The sequence below is a fragment of the Drosophila kikkawai genome, chromosome 3L, assembly GCF_030179895.1.
Source record: "Drosophila kikkawai strain 14028-0561.14 chromosome 3L, DkikHiC1v2, whole genome shotgun sequence".
Taxonomy (NCBI): Eukaryota; Metazoa; Arthropoda; class Insecta; order Diptera; family Drosophilidae; genus Drosophila; species Drosophila kikkawai.
In genome coordinates, this window is record NC_091730.1 from 27,775,460 (window position 1) to 27,791,883 (window position 16,424).

The 16,424-nt window shown below is 45.1% G+C and overlaps 1 protein-coding gene across 2 annotated transcripts in view; it reads left to right on the forward strand.

The window, feature by feature from the left end:
• The window catches only part of Myo81F (Myosin 81F), a 530,639-nt gene that overhangs the window by 487,064 nt on the left and 27,151 nt on the right, over nt 1–16,424 (forward strand). For both annotated transcript variants that reach the window (XM_070285196.1, XM_070285197.1), the window contains one exon: nt 1,500–1,703. In XM_070285196.1, the coding sequence (XP_070141297.1) occupies nt 1,500–1,703 (204 nt within the window). The remainder of the gene's footprint in view (nt 1–1,499; nt 1,704–16,424) is intronic.

A 16,424-nucleotide genomic window follows, 5' to 3' on the forward strand; every position in this document is an offset into this window, starting at 1 on the left:
TCTAAAAATTTATAGATTTATTTATGGCAGCTATATGATATAATCGTCCGATCCGGCCCGTTCCGACATATATAGCAGTGAGAGTATATAGAAGACTATATGCAAAGTTTCATTCAGATAGCTTTAAAACTGAGGGACTAGTTTGCGTAAAAACAGACAGACGGACAGACGCACAGACGGACAGACGGACAGACAGACAGACGGACAGACGGACATGGCTAGATCGACTCGGCTGTTGATGCTGATCAAGAATATATATACTTTATAGGGTCGGAAAGGTCTCCTTCACTGCGTTGCAAACTTCTGACTGAAATTATAATACCCTGCCAGGGTATAAAAATTGGCTGTATTCTAAATTAAAACGTCGTCTTCAAGGTAAGTTTGGATGAATCAGGCGTCAACTTCTTCGAGCCGACTCCACCTCATCTATGATCTCATCTTGTTCGGCTACACAGATCTCGGCCTTCCTGAATCATACCGACTTCTTTAGCCAGTATTCTCCAGTTGCCACAACCAGTTGTTATTTATTAGGAGGAGTCCCCTGCATGAGTGGCTTTATTTTTCTCCCATAGACTTTTGAAAACTCTTTCATGGTTCGATTGACTCGTTGGTAACCAGATGCGAGCTCTAAGTCATCTCGAAATCTCCCTGGCGGGGACCAACCTTATCGTATGGCCATCCCACGTGTTGCGAATCTTAGCAACACATTCTTCTTTGAAAATCTGTCGTTGTACCTAATTTTCTGGTGCCCCCTGACCATATCCAAAAAGTTGAAAGAGGGGATAGGTCTGCCGGCAAAGCAACCAACCTGTTAACTTTGCCTCTGTCTCCTCCCACTTCTCTGTCAGCAGGCGCCCGTCGTCATTGAGCTCATCAACCAGCTCCATAGCAGGACTGTCTCTGGCTAACTTACTAAACTTTTTCGCCTGCTGTCGAATTGTGTCGCTCTGATCTTTCCTTGGATGTCCCTAGCCCTTTTGGGTGCGCTCTCACTTCACGCGATCTACACGTCGAATTTGGCTTTGTCGGCAGCGTCTCTTGCCCTCAGCCTTATACCTTGTTGTTGGCCCTTGCGCCCTTGTCGAAGCGCTTTAGACATGAGATGAAGGACTGGTGCCCGGCATCGGCATCTGGCATCGTGGAGGACGCGCTCCACATCCCTTATAAGTGCCACGATTCGGCTTCGAGAGGCAGGAACTGGAGCTGCCACTGCCTCACTGGTTATCGATCAGCGGAGAAACCTGGTGGCGTGAGTGTGATGAAGGCACTTAGGGCCCGGCAGCGTAGGCAGAAGGAGCAGACGGAGTATGGGTCCCCTCGCCGGGAAAGCAATGCCTAGCGGCGATTCCGCACGGCGTGATACCCATAATCCATATTCTCATTCTCATCTCCTATTCTCAGGTGTTTTTAACTTCTAAAGCCTTTGTGCCTAATTAGTTTTTAAATATGTATAACTCTAGTTTTATTGAAAAAGGAAAAACAATTTTTTTTAATTACAGCAAAGTTTTACTTCAAACTGGCCCCGGCTGCTGTGGTTAGCAATCGATCAAAAAGGTATTCATCTACTAGAGCATCGTTCAAGAAATATTTTGTGTACTCACGACTACGAATCCATAATATCATTTTCGCCCAATTTAAATTCCTTAATGATTTTCACTGGAACGGAAAAGAAACAATCGAAAGTGATATTAAGTACTTCTCAGGTAAGAACATTTGATACTATTTATATTTGAATATACCATGTTTATCATCTTTAATAATGATTTCATATAAGCTTTTTTTTATATATATAAGTTCATATTTATTGATTAACGTATAATCAACCAAATCAATGATTATAAAACGTAGGGACTAACACTAGCTACAAACATATCAAGGATACTTAACAGCAAACGATAAACAACAATTTATAATTTACAAAGACATTTTAGATATTGGTGTAGGACTCGCGTTCTTTGCCTCCCTCTTAACCAAAGGTCACCTGGATGGCGTCTCTTCAGTCTTCGTCTGGTCATGGGGATGGCCAATGATGCCGCTAGTTGGTTGGTGTATCGACTTGAGTGCCTGTTGATCTGCTCCCTCAATGTTGGCATTTGAAGGTCGTTAGCGATGTCAGCAGTCCTAGCAAACCAGGGTGCATTTGTGACCGTGCGCAGCGCCCTGTTTTGAACCCTTTGCACTTTCATGACGTTAGAGTCGGACGCAGTACCCCATATCTGGATGCAATAGATCATAGCAGGGACAACTATTGATTTGTAGAGCAGCACTTTGTTTGCTGAGGCTCAGCTTGCTTGTGGGCTTTAGCATCTAGTTTAGCTTTCTGAGTTTTCCACGGCATGCTGCTGCTATTTTGGTGGTGTGTTGCCTCCACGTGAGCCGCTTATCCAGGACGAATCCCATGTATTGGGCCTGAGGGGATTGAGGAATTAGCGTGTCCTGAAGTTTAACCCTAGGGAGAATTTGTGTCTGAAGGAAAAATTGTAGTGTTGCGACTTATTTTCAATTATGGATATGTTCCATCTCTTTTTCCACTCGCTATATTTGTCCCAAAAGCCTCGATTCGACACGCTGAGTTTGCGATAAAGGCTGTGTCATCAGCATACGTTGCAAGGAGTGTCCCCGGTTCTCTGGGATTAGGCAAGTCAGAGGTGTAAAGGGTGTATAACACTGGACCCAAAACAGTACCTTGCGGTACTCCAGCTCGACTGCTTCTAATGGATGATCTTTCACCTCTCACATCAACCATGAATTTTCGCTCCAACAGGTACGATTTCAGAAGGAGATATTGAGCAGCTGGTAGGAGTGTTTCTAGCTTAAAAAGCAAGTTAGCAGAGCTGTACTGACCGTTTTCGAAAGCATATAAGATATGCTGCGTTACTCGTTGAGTTCTGGGGTTCCATGGTGATTCCGAAAGGCAAACTGGTGATCTGGAATGGCATCCTGAACACTTCTTACTGCCATCATTCTGCTAAGAAATATTCTTTCAAAAATTTTAGGGAATGTTGGCAGCAAGCTTATTGGCCGGTTAGACGCAACAAGGTTCTCCGGTTTGCCTGGCTTTGGTATCATCGATATCACTGCGCACTTCCATTATGTGGGGAAGTGGTAGATACGTAACATGGAGTTGAACAGGAGCACAAGGAATAATATTCCCTTTTTGGGCAGAGCCTTCGCAACTCTATCATCGATTCCGTCAAATCCCTTGGAGACAAACTCCTTCCGGACTTACATGACGAATGGGCTCTACATCTGGGCAGGAAGTATTAAGAAAAACCAGAGTTGCTTCCACGTCCTCACTCTTAACATGGTCAAATGCCTGAAATCGACCTTCCAGTTCGTCGGCAAAAGTCAGAGAAATTTCTGCATCCGATCTGCACCAATTGTTGTCAGCACGCTTTATAGGGATTCTGCGTGGGGGCTGCCTTGCTGCTTTCCAGAGGTTAAATCCATACGGTTTTGTGGGGTCTGCATTGCATAGTAGATCTGAGAAATAATCGTTTTTCGTCTTATGCAGCAACTCCTTTAGATCGTCCTCAGCGCGACGATATGCTCTTTTGTCGGCCGGATTTTGCGACCGCATGAATCTGCGATGCAAGGCTCTTTTCGACCTCACCAAATCCAAGACCTTAGGTTTTAAAAGAGCATGAGGTGGATATGGTGGGTTGTGACGAGTCAACCGACTCCCCACAAATAAATATTAAAATATAAATATGAATAAGCCAGTAGATATTTAAGCCAGCCTTACGATAGTTATTTTCCCATCACCCGCCCGTTCTCACATCACCAGCGACAACACGGACACACACACACCAGCGCAGCAACGAAATATTCACCACGAAATGTGGTCACGTGACCGAGCGCCGCGTAAGAGCGAGCGAGAGAGCACACGATCGTGCAGAAAAGCAACTTCAGAAAAGTCGAGAAAACTTCTGAAAGCGCGTGCAAATTCACTTTCTGTGACGTGGCCGACTAGAGAAGAAGTGCAAGTTCTGGTGCGGGAGAAGGCGTTTGCCACTCCACGTGCCGGAGTGGAAAAACCCTCCTCCTGGTCTCCTGGCTTCCAGCGTCAATCGACGGCTGGCTCTTCGGTGGCGTGGTGGCTCTCGTTTCGCCTTGTTGTTGCGGCGAGTCTCCTAGGTGGTGTCTCTTGGCAAAAGTCCGCGTGCTTCTCCGGTTTTTATTTTACTACTGCACGTGGACTGGCAAACGCCTTCTTCCACACAAAAATCTCCTTTTGCGCAAGCCAATCACGTCTCAGAAACTCCTCGTCTTAGAAACTCTCCTCGAAAACTGATTTAAACTTCTCTTTGCGAAGTTTCTCGTGGTTTTCATTTTGGCTTCTGGAAGCTTCTGTCCTCGCTTCCTCTCGTTCTTTCCTTTGGGCGCGTGCCAATTTTCAGGGATTGCTTGTCAACAGAGTCTTTTAACAGAGTCTGGCACCAGAGTCTGGCAAAAGAGTCTACAACCAGGAGGATACTCGCCGGTGTCCCGCAAGGAAGCGTGCTTGGCTCCACGCTCTACAATATCTTTACGCACGACGCCCGCTGCACTTGAGATCGGAACGCACCTGTGTGCTTACTCACAGTGACTAGTCGTGTTTTTCCGAGCTCAAGAATAAAATCAGTGCAATCAGCCAGAAAGGCCCTGTAAAGTGGCATTACGGCATAGTGAGACACCTTGTGTGAGGTACGTACCAGAATCGGTCCCGACAGGCTATCCGGGCTCCCCGAATCTAGGTCACTTGGGATCACCACAGGAACTCGAGGGCGAGGGGGGGACTCTCTCCCGTCCAGCGAGAGTCTCTATTTCTCGCGAACGCCGCACACTCTCATGCACTGGAATAGTTTAGTTTCCACAAGCCACATTTTTCCCTCGCATTTTTCCTCACGGGGAAACACAACAAGATCAGCTGATCACAGTGTTGGGCAACGCAGGCGCAGCGAGCTTTCGCACTCGTTCAGTGCTGGAAAACGCCAGTTGTAAAGTTTTCCCACCTAAGCATTAATTTGAATCTGGATCAAAGCTCTGGTTTTTTTAGATTAAAATTTAAATTTAGATTCTGGAACCAACTGAAGGTTTTATTTTATAATTTTTATTCTTATTTTTACAGAAAGTCTTAGTAGTTAGTTAAATTTTTTTAATTTCATACTTTTTATACTTTTTAGTTAGTTTTTTAAAATTTTCTATTTTTAAACTTTAAAATTTTTTTTTCTTAACCTTGGGCTTAAGCTAGGTCTGAGTCTAAGTTTTGGGCATAGCCTTGATCTGACTCTCGAAATTAAAATTTAAACTTTAACCTAAACTCATTGAATTTATAAAGTTAATCTAGAATTTGAATTTAAGGTAGTTTAAATTTTTAAATTTTGAACCCTGGTCAGATTTGGGCTAGTTTTTAAACAGGGGTCTTAGATAAACTAATTTAAATTGGGCTTAAAGTTAAGCTTGAGTTTAGCTTTGAAGAGTGGTTTAGATTTAGTTTTTAAATTCAAAACTTGAATTCAGAGTTAGTTAATTGGTATCTGGGTTTGATTCTAGGATTGAATATTGGCTTAGATTACTCACTCTAAACTTTTAATTTGATTAAACTTGAGCTTAAAGGCCTGAGTTTGAATTTGAATTTCAATCTGAATCAAGATTTAAGTTGAATTCAGTCAAGTTCAACTTAAATTTGGAGCCTGATCCAGAGTTCGGTTTCTGGGTGGTAGCGAGGCTTAAAACCTAATTTAAAAAATAAAAAAAACCTCCAAATAACTGGAAAGCCAACCCATGCTGCCCCAGTTAATATTCCGCAGATGGCTCCAGTGGGGAAAAGAGCAGAAGGCCAAGGAACTCGACTTTATCAGAGCAGAGGAGGAATTGCTGCGAAACTTCCAGCGCAACAAGCAGAACGTGCAACGCTCGCCTCCAGCGAACATGGCAGACAAGCACCCGGTGTCGGCACCCCCAAAAGTGCAGGGACCCATGTTTGTTTTCGGCGAGACTAAGGAGGAAACAGCTACTCCAAAAAGAAGCTGGAATGCTCTGAGCCCTAAAATGAACTAGTCAGGAGCGCACAAGTAGCAGAGTGTGAACACTAGCGCACCAGCACTAGCTGAAAAGTTTGGGAAGATGCTTGGGGACAATTAATTCCATGCTGGCGATGAAAAAGCTGCAGGTCGACTTCAGTGCCGCGCTGGCCGATGGCCACATCAAGGGCTCTACCTCGAGCGTTGGCCAGCAGACCACTCCCACGCTGACAGCCACGATCCCCAAAGCAGTTTGCACCACTGGGTCTGGAAATTCGGCATGGCAACAGGTCAGGACCAAACCTAAACCCTTGAATCTCCAACCGAGACCGGAGAGCAGCGAACTCAAAGGGATTCGCGGACCAAACGCTGTTATGCCCAGGAAGCAGAGCACCGACCCTATCTTAATGAAATGCAGCGAAGGTTCATACGCGGATATGCTGAAGCTGGTCAAAACTGAGCCCTCCAGGGACTCAAAGATAATGTTCAAGGCCTGCGAAGAACTGCTAATGTTGGACTCCTCCTGAGAATGCAGAAGCCTCAGGACCTGTCCACACAGCAGCTACAGGCAGCACTCAGGACGGCCATACCTGACAATGCAGAGGTGGCGGTTATACAGGAAACTGTCCAAGTGGAGATCCTTGACCTGGACGAGATGACAAGCGGCGAAGAAGTCACCATGGCTCTGTTCGCCGAAAAGGATTGCGACGCAAGCAGCAACAGTCAGCCTCAGACCTGACCATGCGCGGAGGCTGCTCGAGAAGGGCAAAATCCGAATCGGATGGGTCGTCTGTCGCATCAGACAGAAGACCAAGCTGAAATGCATGGGCTTTGGGCATACTTCGACGATATGCAGGGCCTCAGACTCAGTAGCCAAAGCCACACAAAATTCCTGCTTTAGATGCGGGGAAGCAGCCCACAAGCATTACACGTGCCAAGCCGAGCCCAGTTGTATCCTATGCCCCAGAGGTGGCAAACCCGCGGGTGAAGCTGCTAATGCCACTCTGAGCAGGATCTGCCCTGAGTACCCAAAGGCCACCTCTAACATGCATATCGGTTAAGTTTCTACAACTTAACTTAAACCATAGCAGAGCTGCCCAAGATCTGCTGTCACAGACGGTTTTCGAGGAGAAAATTGACATTGCTGTACTGAGCGAACCGTACAAGTCAAAAGCAGATGGATTATGGCAACAGAGTGCGGATAGCGGTGCAGCCATATGGAGCTGCGGGCAGTCCCCCGGACACCTATCGCAGAGGGCGTCGAGACCTGGCTATGCAAGGGCCAAGGTCCAAGCAACCACTATTTACATCTGCTACCTAGCCCCGAGCTTGCATATAGATGCCTTCAGAGACATTGTGCAGGAGATCTTCCGAGATGCCCGTGGAAGATCCACCGCCTGGGGGAGCTCGAGAACGACTCATCGGGGAACCATCCTTCTGGATGCCCTGGCCACATTGGACGTTTGTCTTCTCAACGATGGAATAAGATGCATCTACAGCAAGGCACGCAGAGAGTGATTCATTGACCTGACGTTCGCCAGCCTGGAGCTCTGCCGGATTAGCCACTGAAAGGTCACGGACTTGCTCACATACAGCGACCACGCAGCTATAATCACCCAGACGACGCACAGTAAGCAGGGCCCATCTAACCGGCAACCTGCGTACAGAGTACACACCCTTAACGCAGAGACACTCCTAAGTAGTATGGATGGCAACGCCATCACAGGTGACGCCAACACTTGCGCCGACAGAATATCTGCGAGAATCAAGGCTGTTTGTGATGCCGCCATGGCGAGCTCCACTGAAGGAAATGGAAGGAGACCAGTCCCTTGGTGGAACCATGAGATAGCCGTCGCCAGGAGCGCTATAAGGAGAAGAAATAAGCCCTCAAGATCGTTATTAAGACGAGTAAGAGCAAGTGTTTCCAAGAGCTGTGCGATGCAGCAGACCAGGAGCCATTCGGCTCGGCCTACGAGCTAGTTATGGGCAAACTCTACAGGCCACCGACTCCAACCTCTCTGGAACAACTTGGAGCTATAATCTCCACGCTGTTCCTGACGCACCCGCCTCTCGTGCTGCCTAGCATAGCTGCGAGCGAAGCGACCTTCATTGGCGAGGAGGAAATACTGTGCGCATTGGCCAGCAGCAAGGCCAGCCCCGGGATCAGATGACATTCCCAACGCTGCACTGCATGCCATAAGAAGGCTTACCCAAGCCTATTTGCATATGCATACAACAGATACATTGCTAAGCGCACTTTTCCAAGAGCGTGGAAACAGCAGAGACTAGTGATCATCCCTTAGCCAGGCAAGATAAACGACGACCTGTCCTCATATCGCCCCTTTACATGCTCAACACTCAACTCAACGCATCATCTGCAACAAGTTGGAGAGAGAAATTGAAGAGCGCGGAGCCCTATCGAACCAGCAGCACGGTTTCAGAAAGAAGCGGAGCACGATCGACGCGATACGCGAGGTAACGCTAATAACAGCAAACGCGATTGAAGTAGAATGATGGCAGGGAGGCACCAAGCAATACTGCCTGGTCTGCACCCTAGACGTCAAAAACGCCTTTAACTCAGCAAACTGGAGCTTAGTTCTGCAGGCACTCCAACGCGGCGGCATATCAGGGAACCTCACCCTCCTGATAGCGGACTACTTTAAGGATCGCGTCCTTCTGTACACATCCGATGACGGCAACCAGGCACACCACGTGACAGGAGGTGTACCCCAGAGCTCTGTTCTTGGGCCAATACTGTGGAATGTCATGTATGACGGGATCCTGAGACTTCCACCACCTGATGGCTGCGCCGTAGTAGGGTTCGCCGACGATATAGCGCTGGTCACGGTGGAGAAGCACCTGTCCGATGTCTCCGTTATATGCAGCCTCGGGATCGACATAATGATGTCTTGGCTGAAAGACAACGGTCTCTCGCTCGCCGAACACAAAACGGAAGAAGTGCTCATAAGCAGCAGAAAGACCGTAGAGAAGGTCATTTTCCGGGTCGGCTCGACAAACGTCGAGTCCAGTCCGGCGAATAAGTACGTTGGAGTCATGATCGATCATAGGCTAAATTTGTAGAGCCACCTGGAGTACGCAGCGGCCAAGGCATCCAAGTCCACCGCTGCTATCTCGAGAATGATGGCCAACACTCGTGGCCCCAAGCAGCACAGCAGACGACCAATAGCTACAGTGGTGACCTCGATTTGAGCGGAAGCTATGAGAACTGCTAGCTACAGCCGGCAGTGTAAGGGTATCTACAGACGCTGTGATTTACGCATCTCGAGCTGCTTCTGCACGGTGTCAGAAGAAGCTGCATTGGTGGTATCTGGAGCAATCCCAATAGGCCTACTGGCAGACGAGCGCAGGACTGGGAATTCGGGTAGCAGAATTCAGAGAAGCAGCAACATGGCTCGGTGGCAGTATAGATGGAACAGCACGAGGACAGGCCGGTGGGCTTACAGGCTCAGAGACGACATGGTCAGTTGGATTTCTACACTACGCAGATCATCAAGGCTTCAAGGCTTACTTGCACCGGTTTAAGCATGAGGTCTTTACTGAGGACTCGGAGCATGCCTTTTTTGTATGCCCACTATTCTCGGCGAAACGAGCTACGCTGGAAGCAGCCATGAACCGCCGCCTGACACCCGACAACTTAGTCGGCTGCATGATGGAGACCCCCTCCAAATAGGATGCGGTTGCTGAAATGGCACAGTGCCACAGACAGACTTCAGATACTCCTGAAGAAGTATGAGAACTGGGCCTGTAGATGGAACGTGACCATCAACACAGACAAGTGTGCGAGCAGACAAATTCCCGCCATAGCCAGAACTTAAATTTAGATTTGGATTTGGATTTGAATTTGGATCTGAATTTGAACTTGAATTTGAATTTGGATTTTAAATTTTGAATTCTGAATTTTGAGTTTTGAATTTGGATTTTGAATTTTAAATTTTATATTTTAAATTTTGAATTTTAGATTTTAAATTTTGAATTTTGAATTTTGAATTTTGAATTTTGAATTTTAAATTTTAAATTTTAAATTTTGAATTTTGAATTTTAGGTTTTAAACTTTGAATTTTAAATTATAAATTTTGAATTCTAGGTTTTGAATTACGAATTTTAAATTTTAGATTTTGAATTTTGAATTTTAAATTTTAGATTTAAAATTTTAAATTTTGGATTTTAAATTTTAAATTTAAAATTTTGAATTTTGAATTTTAAATTTTAAATTTTAAATTTTAAATTTTAAATTTTAAATTTTAAATATTAAATTTTAAATTTTAAATTTTAAATTTTAAAAATTAAATTAAATTAAAATTAAAAATTAATTTTAAATTTTAAATTTTAAATTTTAAATTTTAAATTTTAAATTTTAAATTTTAAATTTTAAATTTTAAATTTTAAATTTTAAATTTGACATTCCCAACGCTGCACTGCATGCCATAAGAAGGCTTACCCAAGCCTATTTGCATATGCATACAACAGATACATTGCTAAGCGCACTTTTCCAAGAGCGTGGAAACAGCAGAGACTAGTGTTCATCCCTTAGCCAGGCAAGATAAACGACGACCTGTCCTCATATCGCCCCTTTACATGCTCAACACTCAACTCAACGCATCATCTGCAACAAGTTGGAGAGAGAAATTGAAGAGCGCGGAGCCCTATCGAACCAGCAGCACGGTTTCAGAAAGAAGCGGAGCACGATCGACGCGATACGCGAGGTAACGCTAATAACAGCAAACGCGATTGAAGTAGAATGATGGCAGGGAGGCACCAAGCAATACTGCCTGGTCTGCACCCTAGACGTCAAAAACGCCTTTAACTCAGCAAACTGGAGCTTAGTTCTGCAGGCACTCCAACGCGGCGGCATATCAGGGAACCTCACCCTCCTGATAGCGGACTACTTTAAGGATCGCGTCCTTCTGTACACATCCGATGACGGCAACCAGGCACACCACGTGACAGGAGGTGTACCCCAGAGCTCTGTTCTTGGGCCAATACTGTGGAATGTCATGTATGACGGGATCCTGAGACTTCCACCACCTGATGGCTGCGCCGTAGTAGGGTTCGCCGACGATATAGCGCTGGTCACGGTGGAGAAGCACCTGTCCGATGTCTCCGTTATATGCAGCCTCGGGATCGACATAATGATGTCTTGGCTGAAAGACAACGGTCTCTCGCTCGCCGAACACAAAACGGAAGAAGTGCTCATAAGCAGCAGAAAGACCGTAGAGAAGGTCATTTTCCGGGTCGGCTCGACAAACGTCGAGTCCAGTCCGGCGAATAAGTACCTTGGAGTCATGATCGATCATAGGCTAAATTTGTAGAGCCACCTGGAGTACGCAGCGGCCAAGGCATCCAAGTCCACCGCTGCTATCTCGAGAATGATGGCCAACACTCGTGGCCCCAAGCAGCACAGCAGACGACCAATAGCTACAGTGGTGACCTCGATTTGAGCGGAAGCTATGAGAACTGCTAGCTACAGCCGGCAGTGTAAGGGTATCTACAGACGCTGTGATTTACGCATCTCGAGCTGCTTCTGCACGGTGTCAGAAGAAGCTGCATTGGTGGTATCTGGAGCAATCCCAATAGGCCTACTGGCAGACGAGCGCAGGACTGGGAATTCGGGTAGCAGAATTCAGAGAAGCAGCAACATGGCTCGGTGGCAGTATAGATGGAACAGCACGAGGACAGGCCGGTGGGCTTACAGGCTCAGAGACGACATGGTCAGTTGGATTTCTACACTACGCAGATCATCAAGGCTTCAAGGCTTACTTGCACCGGTTTAAGCATGAGGTCTTTACTGAGGACTCGGAGCATGCCTTTTTTGTATGCCCACTATTCTCGGCGAAACGAGCTACGCTGGAAGCAGCCATGAACCGCCGCCTGACACCCGACAACTTAGTCGGCTGCATGATGGAGACCCCCTCCAAATAGGATGCGGTTGCTGAAATGGCACAGTGCCACAGACAGACTTCAGATACTCCTGAAGAAGTATGAGAACTGGGCCTGTAGATGGAACGTGACCATCAACACAGACAAGTGTGCGAGCAGACAAATTCCCGCCATAGCCAGAACTTAAATTTAGATTTGGATTTGGATTTGAATTTGGATCTGAATTTGAACTTGAATTTGAATTTGGATTTTAAATTTTGAATTCTGAATTTTGAGTTTTGAATTTGGATTTTGAATTTTAAATTTTATATTTTAAATTTTGAATTTTAGATTTTGAATTTTGAATTTTGAATTTTGAATTTTGAATTTTAAATTTTAAATTTTAAATTTTGAATTTTGAATTTTAGGTTTTAAACTTTGAATTTTAAATTATAAATTTTGAATTCTAGGTTTTGAATTACGAATTTTAAATTTTAGATTTTGAATTTTGAATTTTAAATTTTAGATTTAAAATTTTAAATTTTGGATTTTAAATTTTAAATTTAAAATTTTGAATTTTGAATTTTAAATTTTAAATTTTAAATTTTAAATTTTAAATTTTAAATTTTAAATTTTAAATTTTAAATTTTAAATTTTAAATTTTAAATTTTAAATTTTAAATTTTAAATTTTAAATTTTAAATTTTAAATTTTAAATTTTAAATTTTAAATTTTAAATTTTAAATTTTAAATTTTAAATTTTAAATTTTAAATTTTAAATTTTAAATTTTAAATTTTAAATTTTAAATTTTAAATTTTAAATTTTAAATTTTAAATTTTAAATTTTAAATTTTAAATTTTAAATTTTAAATTTTAAATTTTAAATTTTAAATTTTAAATTTTAAATTTTAAATTTTAAATTTTAAATTTTAAATTTTAAATTTTAAATTTTAAATTTTAAATTTTAAATTTTAAATTTTAAATTTTAAATTTGACATTCCCAACGCTGCACTGCATGCCATAAGAAGGCTTACCCAAGCCTATTTGCATATGCATACAACAGATACATTGCTAAGCGCACTTTTCCAAGAGCGTGGAAACAGCAGAGACTAGTGTTCATCCCTTAGCCAGGCAAGATAAACGACGACCTGTCCTCATATCGCCCCTTTACATGCTCAACACTCAACTCAACGCATCATCTGCAACAAGTTGGAGAGAGAAATTGAAGAGCGCGGAGCCCTATCGAACCAGCAGCACGGTTTCAGAAAGAAGCGGAGCACGATCGACGCGATACGCGAGGTAACGCTAATAACAGCAAACGCGATTGAAGTAGAATGATGGCAGGGAGGCACCAAGCAATACTGCCTGGTCTGCACCCTAGACGTCAAAAACGCCTTTAACTCAGCAAACTGGAGCTTAGTTCTGCAGGCACTCCAACGCGGCGGCATATCAGGGAACCTCACCCTCCTGATAGCGGACTACTTTAAGGATCGCGTCCTTCTGTACACATCCGATGACGGCAACCAGGCACACCACGTGACAGGAGGTGTACCCCAGAGCTCTGTTCTTGGGCCAATACTGTGGAATGTCATGTATGACGGGATCCTGAGACTTCCACCACCTGATGGCTGCGCCGTAGTAGGGTTCGCCGACGATATAGCGCTGGTCACGGTGGAGAAGCACCTGTCCGATGTCTCCGTTATATGCAGCCTCGGGATCGACATAATGATGTCTTGGCTGAAAGACAACGGTCTCTCGCTCGCCGAACACAAAACGGAAGAAGTGCTCATAAGCAGCAGAAAGACCGTAGAGAAGGTCATTTTCCGGGTCGGCTCGACAAACGTCGAGTCCAGTTCGGCGAATAAGTACCTTGGAGTCATGATCGATCATAGGCTAAATTTGTAGAGCCACCTGGAGTACGCAGCGGCCAAGGCATCCAAGTCCACCGCTGCTATCTCGAGAATGATGGCCAACACTCGTGGCCCCAAGCAGCACAGCAGACGACCAATAGCTACAGTGGTGACCTCGATTTGAGCGGAAGCTATGAGAACTGCTAGCTACAGCCGGCAGTGTAAGGGTATCTACAGACGCTGTGATTTACGCATCTCGAGCTGCTTCTGCACGGTGTCAGAAGAAGCTGCATTGGTGGTATCTGGAGCAATCCCAATAGGCCTACTGGCAGACGAGCGCAGGACTGGGAATTCGGGTAGCAGAATTCAGAGAAGCAGCAACATGGCTCGGTGGCAGTATAGATGGAACAGCACGAGGACAGGCCGGTGGGCTTACAGGCTCAGAGACGACATGGTCAGTTGGATTTCTACACTACGCAGATCATCAAGGCTTCAAGGCTTCCATTCGCATTCGACCTTCATCGAGTGCAGACGTGCTTACGGACGACCGCTACGCGGGGTTTATTCTCGAAGTGTTTTTTCATGGTGAAAAAGTAAATTCGGAACTCTAAACTACGTACTGTCAGCTAGGCCAAGCCCTACAGTGCGTATGACATACGGACACTAGTGCGTGAGACGTGTTTTTGAGCTGCAAAGTTCATTTATATGGTGCCACGCGTAACAAGCTCAAAATAATGAGCGGCGATCAAAAGAATGAGCGTAGAACCTCTGTAAACCAAAGAAACGGTGTTTTCTCTTACTTCTCAACTCGCGATATCGAAGCAGAAAAAACGTCTACCAAGCCCAACCCGGCTCTACTGACCGCCGACGGCACGAGAGCGCGCTCTTGCTCTCCCGCCCTACTTATTCCAGCTCCTACATCTTGGAGCTCCCAATGCCAAACCCCACCACCAGCGGCTTCTATGGAAGACGCACCAACAACAAGCAGAGCTGCAATTTCTGCAAACGCATCAAAAGCAACAGCAACAACTAAACCAAATACCAATATTGCGAAATCGGTGCCAACGGCCGCAGCGCAAAATACAATGGTAACAAAAACCGTGAGCTCCGATAAGCAACAAGCGGTTCCGGCCATACAGACTGGCATGGATCGCTACATCCAAATCAAGCGTAAGCTTAGCCCCCATAACACGGTTGGTAACAAGCCTAAGATCAACCGTGTCACCAAAAGCTACGACCCAAACAACACCAACAAATTTTCTCCGCTAGCAGCTGGTGAGAATAATGATGCAGAGCTGGAGCAGGAGACTCAAAAACAGCCAAAGCCCCCACCTATATATATAAGGGAGAAAAGTTCAAACGCCCTGGTCAACAAAATTGTTGCGGTGGTCGGGGACGGAAACTTTCATGTTGTTCCAATTATTAAAGGGAACATCTGCGAAACCAAAGTTCAAACCAAAACAGAAGAACACTTTCGAGCTGTGTCTAACTACCTGCAGGAAGCAAAAAAGAGCTTTTACACCTACCAACTAAAAAGCAGCAAGGGACTGCAAGTAGTGCTGAAAGGAATTGAACCAGATGTCGCCCCCTCCGAGATACTAGAAGCCCTAAAAGGCAAGGGTTTCTTTGCCAAGAATGTTAGCAACATTATCAACAAAAACAAAAAGCCGCAACCTCTTTTCAAAGTCGAACTTGAGCCAGACAGTAAAGCCCTAAAGAAGAATGAAGTTCACCCGATCTACAAGTTGCAGTTCCTACTGCATCGAAGAATCACCGTGGAAGAACCTCACAAACGCAACGGTCCTGTGCAATGCACAAATTGCCAGGAGTATGGTCATACAAGGACATACTGCACCCTTCGGTCAGTCTGCGTAGTCTGTGGAGACTTCCACAACTCCGCACACTGCCCTGCGAACAAAGAAGACCCCAACACGAAAAAATGTGGAAACTGCGGAGGAAACCATACAGCTAACTACAGAGGCTGTGAGGTCTACAAGGAGCTGAAGAGTCGCATGCGAAGGGCGACAGCTACACGCCAACAAAATACACAAAATGTGTATTTTAATTCAAAAACTACTCCAGATGTATTTTTTGCCAAAGCAGCCAGATCTTCTTTTGGTCCGCTAAATGCCCCCACGGGCATCTCCTACGCCGAAGCTCTACGGACAGGTATGCAAAATCCACTCCCCTCAAACTCAGTAAATGCTCAGCAGGCCCCAGAGCAGCCACGAAACAACATGGAATCCATGATGGTGACCATGCAACAAAGCATGATGGAACTCATGTCATTTATGAAAACGACCATGCAAACGCTCGTCCAGAATCAGAATATGGTGATACAGCTGCTCGTAGCACAACAGTCAAAATAATCAATGTCCAATCTACGTATATCCACGTGGAATGCCAATGGCGTCTCACGGCATAAACTTGAACTAGCACAATTTCTAAACGAAAACCACATCGACGCCATGCTACTGGTTGAAACGCACCTCACAAGCAGATACAACTTTCATATAAGAGGTTATACCTTCTACCGCACAGATCATCCAGATGGTAAAGCCCACGGCGGGACCGGCATCCTTATCAGAGAACGCATCAAACACCACTTCCACCAAAGGTTTGCAACAAATTACTTGCAAGCTACGTCCATTAAAGTGCAGTCAGGTAACGGCAACCTTTGCATTGCTGCTGTC